This window comes from Barbus barbus (assembly GCF_936440315.1).
Source record: "Barbus barbus genome assembly, chromosome: 29".
NCBI classification, from domain to species: domain Eukaryota; kingdom Metazoa; phylum Chordata; class Actinopteri; order Cypriniformes; family Cyprinidae; genus Barbus; species Barbus barbus.
In genome coordinates, this window is record NC_136757.1 from 24760916 (window position 1) to 24777771 (window position 16856).

At 36.5% G+C, this 16856-nt stretch overlaps 1 protein-coding gene across 2 annotated transcripts in view; it reads right to left on the reverse strand.

The window, feature by feature from the left end:
- Positions 1-7951: 7951 nt before the first annotated feature.
- Positions 7952-16856, reverse strand: part of LOC306848995 (chemokine-like protein TAFA-5) — a 48133-nt gene continuing 39228 nt past the window's right edge. Inside the window, exons 4-5 of one of the 2 annotated variants that reach the window (XM_079383805.1) lie at positions 13407-13454; positions 7952-9975 (exon numbers count right to left, since the gene is read on the reverse strand). In XM_079383805.1, coding sequence (XP_079239931.1) covers positions 13431-13454 — 24 coding nt within the window. In that variant the 3' untranslated portion in view covers positions 7952-9975; positions 13407-13430. The remainder of the gene's footprint in view (positions 9976-13406; positions 13455-16856) is intronic. The other variant, XM_079383804.1, reaches the window with a different exon arrangement.

Below are 16856 nucleotides of genomic sequence, written 5' to 3' on the forward strand. Positions count from 1 at the left end.
TAAGTGCAGAGCTGGGAGTGGCATTATGGTTGACGGAGGAATTTGCCGTGCACCACTGAACCACAGCTGCTGCCCTCCTCCACATGTGTTTACACTGCTTCAGTTTGATTAACAACTTGTGATCCAGAACGCCTTATGTCTAACTCTGAGAAGTAACTTTCATTCTTAGTTTACTCAGCGTTGAAGACTAAACAAACCAAGGAGGTTACATTTGGGCAAGAAAACAGCACTTGCAGTTGTAGTCTGCACTCTGGAGCTGTCAAGCGTCTGTGACCTAATTTTCTATGAAACACGGCAGCCCAAATCTGCAGACTTGCAATGACTTTTGATAACTAGCATCAACTTCTGTAAATCAGACTGTAAATCAGGGCAAAAATCGATTAGTATATTCTAGCCTTAAAGGGGTCATCGGATGCCCATTTTCCACAAGTTGATATGATTCCTTAGGGTCTTAATGAAAACATACTTTGGTTAAAATTTCTCAATGGTAGTGTAAAAACACATTTTTTACCCTGTCAAAATCAGCTCTGTTTTCATCAAGCCATTCTAGTCCATGTTGCCTTAAATGCTAATGAGCTCTGCTGACCCCACCCCTCTCTTCCGTGGGGTGACGAGCAAACTGTAAACTTCAGCTGCGAAACTTGCTAACTAGCACATTATTAGGAAAGGCGATTAGCAAAGACTCATAAAAAAAAAACCTTATACTCACTTGTTCTATAGATGAAGCTGGATCGCGAATGATTCAGGCGAACATAGACACATTTAAGCAGATCGGGATCAGCACATTTCCTTTAAAACGAAAGTAACGTTAATCCTCTGCGTCTTCAGCCGCTCAGATGTCGGGAGTAAATGACGACTGCTGTGTTTATTTTTACATCCAACAACAAAACACCTCAATCGGAGACATTCTTGTCTTCCCCTGCACTGGAGTCGACACAATGGCAGACAGCTCTCAGCTCACACAGGGCAGGTCTAATAGTGTGTTCACACCAGATGCGAATGAAGCGTTAAGAGCGAGTGATTTACATGTCAAGTCAATGCAAAGACGTGAATAGACATCCTGCAGAGCGAATGACGCGCGCGCGAATTGAGTGTTTGTGCAGAACTACGTCATTCTGACAGGAATCTCAGAACAGTCTGATTTGAGAAAGGGGTTTTTAAAACAGGGATTTAAAAAAAAAAACACTGGGTAGATTTTTATCATTGTAGGATGGATTTGTACACACACTTCAACTTGTAAAGTGAATTTTGCATCCAATGACCCCTTTACAATTATAAAAACATTTCTGATTGCTCTTTGAATGTTCAAAAAGTATTTTTTCAGGTTTATTAAGCATTTTACTTTTCCGTGTTGAAAAAAACAGCATGTGCTATTTAGGCATGTTTTGAAGCATGGCAGCTGGTTTGAGCTGTTTAACCTGGTCCTTAGTTGGTCATGAGCTGGTTATAATCTGGTTATGAGCTAGTCCTGAGCAGGAGCTGGTTGCATAGAACCAGCGCATGACCAGCTTAAATTAGCTCATAGCCAGTTTATAACCAGCTCAGGACCATCTTAAACCACCTCAAACCAGCTGTCATGCTTCAAAACATACCTAACCAGCATATACTGTTTTTTTTTTTTTTCAACAGGGCTGCATTGTACGAAATTACATTTGTACGAAAAGCGCAAAGTACATTCATTATGAAACCAGTTCATGATCGGCAGCTCTACTGTCGTTATTCAGATTGAGTTAGTTCAGTGTTATATAACACTGGAAAGATGTTTGTTCATCACCGGTGTCGGGGAAAGTTACTTTTAAAAGTAATGCATTACAATATAATTTTACTCCTTAAAAAGTAATTAATTGGGTTACTTCTGTACAGTAGAATGGGAAGCTCAAACAAACCTTTTAGCTGTGCTGCCATTCTGGATTGCATTTTTATTAATTTTTTTGCTTATTAGCATGGTTGGATGGCGCAGTGGATAAGACACATGCCTTTGGTGTGAGAGACCCGGGTTCGAATCCACTGTGAGACACCAATGTGTCCCTGAGCAAGACACTCAACCCCTAGTTGCTCCAGAGGCATGCGACCTCTGACATATATAGCAGTTGTAAGTCGCTTTGGATAAAAGCGTCAGCTAAATGAATAAATGTAAATGTAAATGGTTGGATTGGGTCATCAAAGGTCAGCAGAAAAGACATTTCAAAGTGTTTATTAATTTTGAGGAATACTGAATCTGTTGTGCAAGTGAGATGAGTAAATGCATGTTCACATTGGAACTAGTAACATCCTGTTTACACAGTGACAGTGCACACAACGCCTCTGCACTACTCCAGATTTCTCTCAACATGGGGACAAGAGAGCTGTCAGTCAATAAATGTAACTGGCATGACTTATTTGAATAAGTATCTCATTTTTTTTTCTCGTAAATTAAAAAGTAATGAGTTACTTTACTAATTACTTGAAAAAAAAGTAATCTAATTATGCAGCTCCCGTTACTTCTATGCATCACCCCCAGCACTGTTCATAACTTTGAGAGAACCAATGTTGAACCAGAACATTGAACACAAGCCAATGTTCTGCTCGGTTGTTGTGGCTGTATGTTGTATAACACAAATTTTACACATTTTCTTGGTGGAGTGTATTTTTATTACCTCTGGTTTGTTTCCATGGCAAAATCATGTCCACTCAGGCCCTGGGGATGAAATATATTTCAGAATACATATAGAATCTAATCAGGTGGCTGTGACCTTCTGAAATAAGAACGCACAAGTACATAAACTATAACTTATTTGGTCCATAATTTAGCTGATGTCCGTCTCTGGCTCTCTCTGCTGTAGTGGGAGGTGAAGTGTTAGATTCGCATTTGATGATGTATGTAAACTGTATGTGTGTGTGTGCGTGTGTGCCCTGCAGCCAGCTGCCCGATCCGCTGTGTACAAACGCACATATATTTCACACAGAATGCCGTAATGAATCGATGCAAATCTTGTGATTTTTTTTCTGCAAAGCCTGCTTTTTTTTTGCTGTCTTGTTTATGCCTGCCTGATTTTAATCATACGTCTCGTTTCATATTCACTCTCATTGGAGGCTGTTTTGCAAAGTGTTTTTACACTTTGATCCTACCCGAGCTGATGTTCCCTCCAGAAAAACAATGAAGACGTATGTATTTACGAATTAAAGATTTTTTGTCAGGGATATTTGTATATAAAAATCTCTTTACACACAATGTCTGCTTACTGTCTTTTATTCAATTTACCCAGTCAAACATGGCAAAAACTCTCTTTTCAGTTATTGTGACAAATTATTATCAGAACAGAAGTCTCGTTTTATCTCGGTCTCTGTGGCTGCAGCAGGATTGACATCAAAACGAAAAACAGGAGAAAAAGAGAAAAATAATCGAGCCATGAAGTACAATCCAATTTGGCATACCAGCCCAAAGATGGCTGAGTGCCCTGGAGAAGACAAATAATATTAAACACCGCGTCAGTATTTGCAGGAAAATGCATTTTGAGAGATGTCCTGAGGCAATGCAGCCCTGTTATTGCACTAAAGTGAAGTTAGGATGCCAAAAGTATGCTGGCTATTTTGCAAGGGAAAACTATAAGGCAGGAAAAGAACACTTACTTCTCACTGACTCATTCTAATATCACTGAGGACTTCATCCTGGTCTTATTGTGTGTAATTAATCAATGCACATTATACCAAAGATAAATATATTTGTTTACATAATCAAAATGTAATCATTTGCACATTTTTGGCACGGCATATAGGTCAAGCAAGTAGATATTTCATCATTGGTTTGGATAGGAGCATCTTCCATATACTGTATATATGTAAATGTTTTAAAATAGTTTACACAGTTGATCAATATAATAATGATTTCATTTACACAAACTGACATTATATCCATATTGTACATTTGAGCAATTCTTGCATTATTGGGTATATGACCTATGACTTTGGTGTTAGTGGTATTTTGAAAAAAAAAAGAAAGAAAAACTGAAGTTGAGAAAAATGGAAACCAGTTTCAGAAATATTTGAGTATTTTCATGGTTGTTTTATGGGTGTTTCAGGTGAAGTTTCTTAGAAGTATAACTTGTGTATCGGTTTGTTGAGCTCTGAAAAAGTTGTATAGAGTTACTTGTATACACCAAAAGAAGTTATATAAGTATATACTCATCGAAATGGATGAAGCTTCTTGAACACTAATCACCCCAATGGTAAAACATTACTTTTGCTGCTAAATATAATCAAGAACACTATGGAGCTAAAACATCTATTCATTCTGAATAACAAATATTTGTCATTATATGTCCATATGCTTTAACAAATAAAATAATTATTCAAAGGCATAATTTTTCATGTAATATCAACTTTTTCCACATTCAATAATTCAAACAATATTTAAAATAGAGTTTGTCTAACAAAATGGATGTTAGATGCTGTATGACCTAAAGCAATAATAAATAATAGGTCATGCCAATAATAGCAAATAATGGCAGATCTGAAAAGAAGTGTGACCACTGTGACAGATGAGATGGTGTGGAAGGTAAACTTGACCTTCAGTCTCCAAATCCAGACAAAAAGTCCCTCACAATCTACTGCAAATTTACATCCAGGTCAACAAATAAGATGAAGTCTCATCCTACATTTGCTGCTCTTAGAATATCCTGTTTCACTTGGAAATGCATCATATTATAGAAGCAACATGAGTTTTGAATGTCATTTCATATACTTTAATGCAGGTTTGTGCTTGTTTACTGTTGTGGCTTCATGGGTGCTTTTTGAAATATGACTTGATATGCATCACAAGCCTACCTCCTCATTCAGAAAAAGCACATTTACACAAATACAGAGAAAAAACTAAATTGATTTTCATATGCTACTAATTGCAGCTAAAAAATGTATATTTAAAATTTCATGAAGGCGTCAGAAAATGACTACACACATATGTAGGAAGTGTCCTGAGGGCCTGGCTGTAGGCGGATGTCGGGTCTCATTCTCTGCTCCAGTATATGAGCATCTCTATGAGAGCGTGTTTTCCAAGTGAATGCTCAGGGTGAGTTGGGTGAGGAGCAGATTTCTTACACTCACATGCTTATGGGCCAGCAGCTTCTTGCAGGGGTCAGCTTAAATTTTTTTTAGGTGTGTTTAGGTGCACAGACCGATTGTTTCACTTCACAGGACCTCAATAAATCATCAGGAGCCGTCAAGGACCATGGATTCAGCTAAAAATCATCTTTAATGTTCTACTGAAGAAAGAAAGTCACCTACATCTTGGATGTCCTGAGGATAAGTAAATTAACAGCAAATTTTTCTTTTTGGGTGAACCATTTCTTTAATGCACTGCTATTAAAATGTCATTTCTGAGTGCTCAAAAAATGTTTGCATGAATTACAAAATCCTGTGCATGTAAATTTAATATCAGGATCTTAAAGACGTCAAAACATGCTAATTATGCCCTTGCATGCTTCATTCATTCTCACACTATCGGCTGTTTTATATCTTCTGGCCCAGACATCTTAGAGCACCATGATTCGTCGTAATTAAGTGTAACGATCTCTTAATCCAGGCATAAACCCCAATTACGCTTGTATTATATAGACTTAATGGCAGATGCCTCAGGGTGGATAACTACCAGAAAGGTCTTGGAAGAGTGAAGCAGCACATCCTGAACTCTTTCAACATCAGCATCCCATAGAACACGCACAAGTTCTGGTAGAAAATACATGAGAATTACATGCACCGCATGCAGCCATATGTTGGTTTAAGAAATGAGAATGTGACCGGTGATGGCTTCCTTCATGGTTAGCACTGACGGATAGATCATACGGGTGTACTGGAGCTTGCTATAGCAGGCCTACGGCAGAGATATTGCCATAATAACGCAACCTCACAGGACCGCTCTGCACTCGTGATTTGATGTTATGGCCTTATTGATCCCATAACCACAAGCACCGTTCACGATGAGCAAATATGTACATAAATGTCACCTAGGAAACACAGGAATAAATGCCAATGTCCAAGTAAAATAAAGATTGCGGGCTTTCCGGCCATTAATGTGGTTGTTCCTATTGATCAATAATAAATCACAGGTACAGTGGAGGCAGAAGCCTTGAGGTCTTGCAGGATCTCACTGGGATGTCATCTGAAATGTAAAAGAATGCTGTCAGAGCAGTAAACATCACCCTATAACAGCAGCACTTCAGGGATAAAGTCATAGACAGCAAGGCGAAGAAGCAGCAGTTGTGTGATTTTTGCCTGAAGCGAAGAATGTTTCACTGAAAATGGGACCGCCGGTGTTCTCTCGCTCCAGGATCACTCCGATATCCCCATGTGTTAAACACAGTATTAATAGGCTATTAAGATTCTGAAAGAAATGATGATTGTGAAATATTATTGCAAAATGTTTAGTGAAAATTTATGGAGAGCCTGTGCGTATTGAAGCCTGTTTTCATATCAGTGTAAAAAATAAAGAAGGAACTAAAGTCCTGAAAAACAAATTTACTGTTAATTTTATGAGAAATTAATTCAACGAACATATTGTTTGAATTATGAGAATCGAAAATTTAAAACATTCTCAATTATGGCACAAAATAATTATGAGGTGTAAAATCTGAATTATGAGAAGGTCAAAACAAGCGTAATTATGAGCTTGAAATATATTTTTAATTTTTCTACGTGCTGTGCTGTCAAAAGCAGCAGACAGAAAAAATTGAATAAATATTATTATATTATTAATATTATAAAATAAGAAGTCCATTTCACAAAAAATAACTGGCATTGCTAAAATATCAACTAAAATGAAATATTATTTAAAGGTTAATATATCAGCAGCGTCCCCTTTGAGGGCAGCACACAGAAAAATATAATAAATAATATGTAATATTTCACAAGTCCATTTCACAAAAAAATATCTACTGGAAAAAAAGTGCAATTTAAAGAAACATTGGTAACACTTTACAATAAGGCTCCATCTGTAACATTAGTTTAAATACGAAAAGTACTTCTAAAGCATTTATTAGCTATAATGTTGATTCCAACATTTACTAATACATTATTAACATCAAAAATTGTAGTGTCATTTAATGGAACTGAGCTAACATGGACTAACATTGAACAGCTGTATTTTTATTAACTAGGTTAACGAAGATTAATACTGTAACAAATGTATTGCTCATTGTTACAAACTGCTAGTTAATGAATTAAACAGTTAACAATTACTATGCAATATTTTCTATTTGAACATTGCTTGAATTTTAAATGGCTGTCAATGAAAAAGATACCTTTTCGCACTAGAAGGTGTAGTTACAATGTCCACCAACAGGGGCAAACTGGACCACCCAAACCTTGACGCCTGGGATTCTCTCACCAGTGAGTGTGGATCGAGCGAGGAGCAGGAAATGGAAAACCTGGAGAGGATCTGGACAGGTTACAGAACTCTTTGAGTGAGGAGGGGAAATTACTGTCACTCTGCTCCACATACATGGGTAGAGAGAGAATCCATGTGAGAAAGAAAGAGAGAGAGATAGTCCTGTTATTCTTAAATAACTATACGCCATAACGAATGAACACTGAATCTCCTTGAGTTTCTCAGTAATTGGAAGCGAGCGATGACGTGCTCTGCATATTTGCCAGAAGCATAACAGACTTTATTAGGAACCATAAAAACACCATTAAAATTCACAACTCAGGGAGCCGGGCCTAGCGCATGAGATTGATGAATTACTACGTTCCCTGAAAGTGACCATATTCTTTCGCTCTTTCATCTTATGGGACTTTCGCTGCTATATGCAACCAGTTACATCCATCATATGGATTCATCTTCTCCACTGGCCACGAGGAGAACCAGTTTGACAATAGATTGTGTATTTGTGAAAAGCAGACTGCCTCAGTATTAGAGGAAACAAAGAGCATAACACAAATAATATTTCTTGAAGTCAACATGAAACAGCATTTTTTTTTTGCACTATAAGTTCTACCATATATTCCTGTGATGTATCTTGATGCATTTCCAAATTAAACTGAATATTCCAAGGAAATAATGAAGATTTTAGCCATTGGAATTTAATTGGATGGTGAAACGCTAGCTTTTGCAGTCTATTTAGAAGGATTAATCAACACCTGAAACACTACCATGATTTTTTTTTTTTTTTTTTTAGATTTAAGTGCCATCAACCAAAGAAAAGATGCATTGTGCACAATAAGAATGTTTACAAAGTCGATTAATTTTTTGAATGAGCATTTACTAAGTATTTTTTATGCATTTCTGAGTTAAACAGAATATTTGGTGAGAAAAAATATATGAATTCAACCTATTGGAATCTGATTGGACCATGCAAAAATATGATTTTATTGGCTAATATTAATTTTGTTCAACAACAGAAGTGTTTTTAAGAGTTATGTTTTAATAAAGGAATATATAAAACAAAGATTTTTAGATTTAAACTACCGATTACAAGTTTGGGGGTCAGTGAGTGTTTTTAAAATCTTTTACTCTCAATTTGCAAGGGTGCACTAAATTGATCAAAAATGACAGTAAAGACTTTTATATTGTTATCTATTTCAAATAAATTCATTTATTTTGAACTTTTTACTTGAAGTACTAAAATCCCGAAAAAAAAAAAAATTGAAAAAAAAAAAATCTCGGTTTTCAGAAAAATACCAAACAGCACAACTGTTTTCCACACTGATTAAAAAAATAAATAAATAAAATCTTGAACAGCAAATCATCATATTAAAATGATTTCCTAAGGATCATGCCACACTTAAGACTGGAGTAAATGATGCTGAAAATTCAGCTTTACCATTACAGGAATAAATTACATTTTAAAATATATTCAAATACAAAAGTCATTTTGCAATAATATTTAAGTTTTTCTGTATTTTTGATCAAATAAATGCAGCCTTTGGTGAACATGAGAGACTTCTTTCAAAAATGTTAAACGATATTACTGACCACAAATTTTGAACGGTAGTGTGATTGCACCAATGAATCATTCACAAATAAACCAGGACCATTTATTACGAAACTAAATATGCATTATGTTTTCACATTGACTTTAAGCAGCAAATCAGCACGGCCCCCACTACAGAGAGAGTCTCCAAAGCATTGTGCACATTTACATGGACACCCTTTATTTCCTATCTAGGTCAACACTCCATCGTAAGTGTCAATTTACAGTCAAAATAAAGTATCGATAGAAATGATATATCCATTAGAGACAGACATTTAAAGCAGAGAGTGAAAGAGACGCCCCAGAGAGGAAGGGACAGATTACATCCACACATTGTTTGCTAATCTTTAAATCAGCCATGATTAGAGTTGACGACATCAGTGCAGTGCCATTCTCAGACAGAGCGCAACAGCACACAATCCATATGGTCAAACCGCGCGAGGTCAAATCTACAAGATACATCAGTCATCTGCTGCAATCTCAATTCCATAGAAAAACACATCCTTTTACAGAGAGACCTGAGCTCTGCGGTACGTTTTAAGGTCTCTGCACATCCTTGGCCTTTCATCGACAACATGTCCTTGCTCTGAAGACGCAGTTAGGGTCATTCGAGATGGTGCTTACGCAACAGCCTCCCCGCTCTTTGTGAAGGAATTTACGTAATCTTAGTCTGAAAGGTACGCGAACAGTCTCCTCTGACGGTTTAACTGGATGGAAAGTGAGTGAAATGTTCTCCTAGCTAATGTATTTTGAGATCAAAACTTAAACAGTTCAATTATGTCAAGGTTTGATTGAAAATGTTGCGTGTCCCCAGCTGTGAGATGATGGCGACCGCTGGGACTCGATGACCTGCATGTAACTGTGGGGACGCTTGACTGACTGCAACCATGGTGCATGGATTCCATTTCCTGTTGGAGGGAGACGGGGAGAGGGGCACTGATATCTTTAGCTCCGAAATGAGAGGTTGGACACAAATGTGTGGGGGCTGATGGATGATTCCTGTTTGGCGTCGCTCCTGTGAATGTCAGCAAACCTGTGCACACACAAAGAGAAAACCATCGGCGAGGACATTAGGGAAATGCATTTTGCGGCTGATCAAAGACAAGAAAAAACAACATGCATTACCTTTTCCTGCCTCGCCTTTTCATGTTTGTTGATCTTGTGGCTCTTTTGTTTGTGTTTACTTAGCGAATGATGATTTTTATATGACAGCATTCTGAAGAGCGGCTGCTTTGAAAGGCACATGCTTTTGAAAAATGTAAATGGCAGAGGGTGAATGCCTGTGTTCTTGAGCACGAAAGCCTTAGTGAAATGATTATTTTGTTACACGCGGGCCTTTCGGCGTGGCTGCGTTCGTCTTGTGGCACCATAAGTTTTTAAAGGGAAAATTATGCCACCCGTTGTCTGTCTGAGTGTTAATTCGCATTTAGAGAATTAAAATTGAATATATAAATGTATATCGCCTGCGCACTAATCAGCATTGTTTCCTCCGAGCTGGTGTCCTGCTAAGATATTCAGTTATTTTAAATACAATCATGCTTTAGTACAGTTCTCTGCTCTGTTTTAATCACAGTGCATAATTAAGCTCTCTTTTGTGCTTTGTTGCTGTAGTAGTTGTGATATTCTGCATAAAAAAATCTCACACTGTTCAGGGTTTGCACACTTTTTGACCAGTGAGTTGATTGACAATGATTCACTGAAGAATCTGTGAACTGTTAAGCCAGTTCATTAAAAAAAAAAAAAAATAATAAATTTTTTTTTTTATAATATATATATATATAAATTAAACTAAATTAAATTATTGCAATTAAAATGTTATTACCTATTGCAATTAAAATGTTCAGTTGCTGCCTTAATTTTTTAAGCATGGCTGCACAAGCCATTTCAACTTAAATTATGTATTTAAAATATGAATATTGAATATCATGTAACTTAATAAATGAAGTTAAATTTGTTAAATTAATTTAACGAGTTAAAGTAATGGCTGCCAAGATTTATTTTTAAAGTGAGCTTGAGTCTGAGACTTAGACTCGAGTCCCAATTAAATTTGGAAGAAAAAAAACACAGTATTTGAGACTTAAAACAACAAAAGTCTACTTCAAGGAGAAATATTTTCCTCTGTTTACATGCAAGTTTCTGATTGAATAAAAGTGGCTTCTTTTTTCTGTCAGAATGTGTGGCTATTAGCCTTTTTAAAGTTTAAAGACACTGATATTCAGAAAAAGTCTGGTACTCGAGAAGCATACAGCCTCTGTGACCATTTCTCCACAGAAAGATTCTAGAAATGTACAATAATTTAATGATGTTAAACATAAGTATAGAGGCATAAAAGGATATGGTTTAGAGGAAAAGAAAAACCTGGTTACTATAGTTACCTATTCATTTATGGTGGGTAAAACACTGAAAAATGTCCTAATGAGCAGGCATGAAAAAAGTTCTAAGTTCAGAAAAGTTGAACAATCCCACCCTTGGCAACTTATATAATGAAAATATACTCTTACTGTAAGTGAACAGTGTGAAGGATCGTTTGATTTAAGTAGAACATCATATATTTCCTTTTAGACAAGTTTAACTTAATAAACAAATTCTAGAAAATGACTTGAGAACTGAGAATGTGTCTGATCACTATCATTTACAAGCAATTTTTACAGTACACCTCAGCAATACTGATGACACTTTTATGCACTGAACAGATGCTTTTATCCAATGTGGCTTACATTGAATTAATGCATTCCAGTACTGTATACATTTGATCAATTCACGCATTGTCTGGGAATCAAACCCATGACCCTAGCTTTGCAAGTGTCACGTTTCAGCTAAAGAAAAGTTTGAGTTTATGGAGTTTATGCCCTCTAAAATAGTATACATTTTTCATGATTTTACTATCTACAGAAAACATAAATGTTAAAATCTCCTAACATCTTCTGAAACATGTAGGATGTGATTTGTTTTTAATTATTTTTAAGACAGTTAGTGTTTAGCGTGCCAACTGTGCATTCATCTCCACTAAGCTAAGTATTCAGTCAATTATCAAAACACAGTAACATCAGCCATCATTTAATAGGTTGATTGAAAACAATTATCTCATTTTTGAAGCAGTAAATTTGGGAACCCTTGAGTTATAGAAAAAAAACAATCACATCAGTTCAATGCTGCTTAACGAACAATCTCCCGAATTTATTATTCATAAAGAACTCGCAATTGGGATTTGTAAATCAGACATTCCCCCAAATTACTCGAATACATTTTTAATGCACGTCAATGTAATCAGAATACAATTTCGTACGTTCCATTTCCTCTCTTTATGGCGCTCCCTCTTTGCCGTTTCTCCATCTCCCCGTGATTGCCTGCGGTACACGCAGCGTTCTCTTGAGGCTAGAGGACGCAACATGCTGGCAACACTGGCATGAACCAGAACCGCCACTCAGAATTTCATTTCCTAGAACCACCGTGGAGCCACAAAGCCTACAATCCTCCCCAGAAGTCTTACACAACAGCTTCCCTCTGAGATGTTCCTTAAGTGCTCACTCTGGACCCTTTTATAATGGATCTTTTCAATAAAAAGTCTTCCCTCATGACTAGCTTTTTAATAAAGTGCTTTTCAAAGAAATAAAGGCATGTGCAACTCAAATATAGCTCTGACTCTTGGAATAACACTGATGTGAAAAGGCATTGTTTCCCAAAGGAGAATTTTCAATACAGGAAAAATGATGTTGGTGGTGGTTTTAGAACAATATTCAGCATATTATTTTGCCGTGTAATGAAAAGACCTCAAAGCTATTGCTGAGAAACTGACAGGTGCTAATTGCCTCAAGGATTAACATACATTTATGCAAATTTCTGTCCTCATATTATCCTTCTACACTGCGAAACTACATTCTTTCCCAAGCCATGCACACTCACTGGGAATCGCTCGAAGCATGACGGAAAGACAAACAACAGCTGGCATGTAAATATATCTTGTTAAATATAACCATATCTCCTTCTTAGCTACCATCGTGCCATCTGCAATCACTACTGAGGCAGAACACGAGGGATTTTGGGTTTCAGCTCACGTCCCGCAACATCATCTTCTCCCTTCATCTCTCGATCTGAGGCAAAACCGGCGCCCCCAGCTGCCCTCTAATCCAGCTTTAGCCCTTCCGCTGATCAGGTGCGTCACTCTTAACACAACTTCATCAGTGCCGGCGGGGCACAATTGGCTGGATAAATGATAAGATTTCCACTCGATTTCTGCTCTGCCTTATTCCACCTCTGTACCTGTGCTCTGTATCTGTCATGTTGCTTTAAAGCCAACGCTGTGATAGCACTCTTGACGGTCGCCGCGTTTTGTCGCCGTTCTGCTTCGGACCCGCTCGCTAGACGATCACGGTCTTTGAATATTAGAATTAGAGACAATGATGGCTTACTAAGGAAAAACAAACAGAGCAAGATACGAGATAATCTCACTGAAGAACCACTCACCTCCTCACGGCAATCTGAAGTCCTTTAGGATGGCTCCTTGGGCAGAGGCTGAAAAAAAAAGGAAAGGAAAGGATATTTCATTAGACCGAAATTCTACTAAATCACATGAAAAATACATCCCTTGACTTTACAGTCATGCAAAAGATTTCAAATGGTTGAGAAACTCTACAAAAAGCATCATTCTGTAACAACCGTTTATTAAATAATATGAAGTAGATTCAACTATAAACTATAATTTCACATTTTTTAACTTGAAACAGCATTTTTTTTTTCAAAAAGTCACTTCCATGGTTAAAAGCAATAGTGCAAAGACTAACAAATATGCAAAAATAAAACAACAAAATAAGTACTTCATAATTTAAGTTTAATGCAATTAATAAAAATAAAAAAATCAATGCAAAACGCTAAACTAAGAGAGTGTGTGGAAAATATTCCCAAGGATAAAGTTCAGTTGAGAGTAAAGAGGCAGTTTAAATGTGCAAATTGTAATTTTCCTCCATTAAAAAAAAAATAATAAGATTAATTGAAACATGTTGGCTCCTTTAATTGTTTATTATTTTTTATTAATTTATTATGTTATTGTTATTGAGACTGATCAGTGCAATGTGTTTTGAGATTATAGGCAAGGCAAATTTACGTACATAGCACATTTCATGAAATAACATAATAAAAACAAGTTGTCCTTTATGATTGGCATCATATTTACCATGCTAATAAATAAACCAACATAATTAATAAAGCTTTTCTGAAATCTGAAGTTTCTGTAATCCAGAAAATCTATATTTGAGTATGACCCACAAAAGACCTTCCTACATAAAATAAATGAGTAAATGAATAGTTCCTACTAAAAGATACAGTATGGTTAATAGTGTATCTGTTTTAGTTAGTCACTGCCCAGCACTGCTTGTCTGCAACACTCTCAACCCTGCAAACGTTGCTAATTCAGGTCCTCTGCTATCTGGTTTATACTCTCAAAGCTCCTCAAATTAGCTGCACTTCACAGGGCTTTTTTTTTTTTTAAGTCTTTACTCTCAGATCAAGTTGAAGAAACTTCCAACTTTCCACTTGCTCGTTCAATGTTTATAAAAACCTGTTAACCCCTCAAGACTTTGAGTCCTTCATTGGCAAGCTCGTGGATCTTGGACCCGCTACACTCATTGGCATGCAGAAGGCTCTCTAAGCCGCTCGTTGGCACCCGTGCTGATTGGCTCGTCACCATGTCATTCACAATGGTGTTGACAGTGCCCGTGATTCTATGGGTAGAGCTGCTTTTTCCAGTGCCCGCCTGCCCGTATGCCTCTCCGCCCTGGAAGTCTGGCGCTATCTGTGAAACCCTTCATGCAGTGCATCTGATCTGCTGCACCTCTCCTCAAACATGTCATATAAATGCTAAGCACTCATGCTGCATTGTTAAATGAAAACAACAAGAACAGCGAAAGCAAATAAGACAATCGTGCAACTAGCTGCAAGCTTTTGATTAGATTTTTTCCAATTTCTCTTTTTCAAGATCCTAGACACATTCTTCTCTCTCCTGGAGATGTGAGGGGAATTCTGAGAGCGTTATCACGTAAGCCCAGTATGTGCTACTGTATATGGTTTTTGCCACAGTTTTGCAGTCGGAGACAAACTTTGGGAAATATCTTTGATTGCTTGCTGTGACATGATCGACAGCGGGTTAATTGCCTTGGCGATGAATCTCAGCCCCAGATGAAGTGTCTGGAAGTTTGAGCCACAGTCCTCCAGTGTTTGTTGAAGAACTAAAAAGTGCAATTGGTAGAATTAGCCTGTCTGCATGATATGAAAGATAAATACATGGTTCATTAAGATCCCTGCAGGACATTGCTTTTTTATTTATTATTTTTTAATGCATTTGTTTTTACAATAATACTTCCATAATTTTTTTTTTTTTCATGCATTTGTCAGTTTATTTTGTTTATTGTTCTGCAACGGTTGTGTTTCCTCTTCATAATACTGTTCTGAAGCTCAAATAAATAATAAAACAATAAGAAATTACCTTGGTTACTCCACAAAATCCCTTTTTCGGGCAGCCACATTAGACTCCCAAAAGTCCAATTTATTTTTTTTCCATGCAGAACATTGCCAACAAATGCTAATTTGGCTCTATGGCTGATACAATAGAGTGCAACAGTGCCTGTCCACTTTTTCAGCCGCCTTGGTTTAGGAAATATTTTTTCCTATTAATTTTTCCCTTTGAGTCTTCTTTTGAGAACTATAAGCCATGAAACAAACCAACCAGCTAGGAAGAGAATCACAACATAAAATTTTTTGGAAACACTTTAGATTAAGGAACACATATAAACAATGTTTTCCCTCAATAAACTCCTAATTTGCTGCGTGTTGATAGCAAGTAAGGTAGTTATTTGTGGTAGTTTTGTTTAGGGTTAATGGATCTAGAATGTGGTCATTATAGAATACTAATATGTGCTTTATAAGTACTAATAAACAGCCAATATGCTAGTAATAAGGAACTATAATTAATAGTGAATAGTGTTCTCTAATCTACAGCGTTACCCAACATTGCGAATGACAAACTAAAAACAATGGAGAAATACAAAACTATTTATTTAAAGATGATTATGCGAAACAGAACCAATATATATTGAATCTATGGCAAAATATGCATATTATGCATAAAAATATTAAAGTCATTCGAGAGCATAAAGAAAGTGACTATTGCTGTGTTCGAAATTGAATACTTCCCTAATTTATAGTATGCCAAAATAATAGTGTGTCTAAATATAGTAACATTTGAAGTGGATCAAAACCTTTCATCAAAGTTGTCCTAATACCAAAAACAATACCCGTTCTTGTTTTAGGACAAATCTGATTAACTTTTTTGATCCACTTCAAATGTTGACTATACTGTACATAGTATTCATAAAATGCTGGGCGGTTCTTTTGGCTCAGCTTGCTGGTTGAGATTCTCTTCTCTGCAGAATCATGGGTAATGTAGTTTTTCACTTCTACATGATTATTTAATTGTTTTTTTTTGTTTGTTTTTTAAAGTTGAAATAATGCAGGCTGTTGGTTTTAACAAAAGCAAATACTGACAACCTTGTAACTCAAAGTAGGTTTGTCTTCAAAGGTTAATAAGTTACAGTTCACAATCAATTTCCCTACGGAGAAAAGCAATGGGATTTTTACTTATCAAACACAATTTTTGCACTTCATTTAAAAGTAAAACCTCTTGTCAATGCTTTCAGTCGACACCAAAATCTGATTGTACTAAACATCAATGTGACGATCAGAGTACAGAAAACAAAATTACACTATATTATGCATATTGGTGCAGGGATGGCTTGCTCCTAACAGAAAAATCACTAAGAGAAGCAACCATGACCGCACAGGCCTGCTTCTTACGACTGAGTTTCTCTAGTGCTTTATGCCCGACTTGATATTGATTTGGTGACACCAACTCTAAGGAAAAAC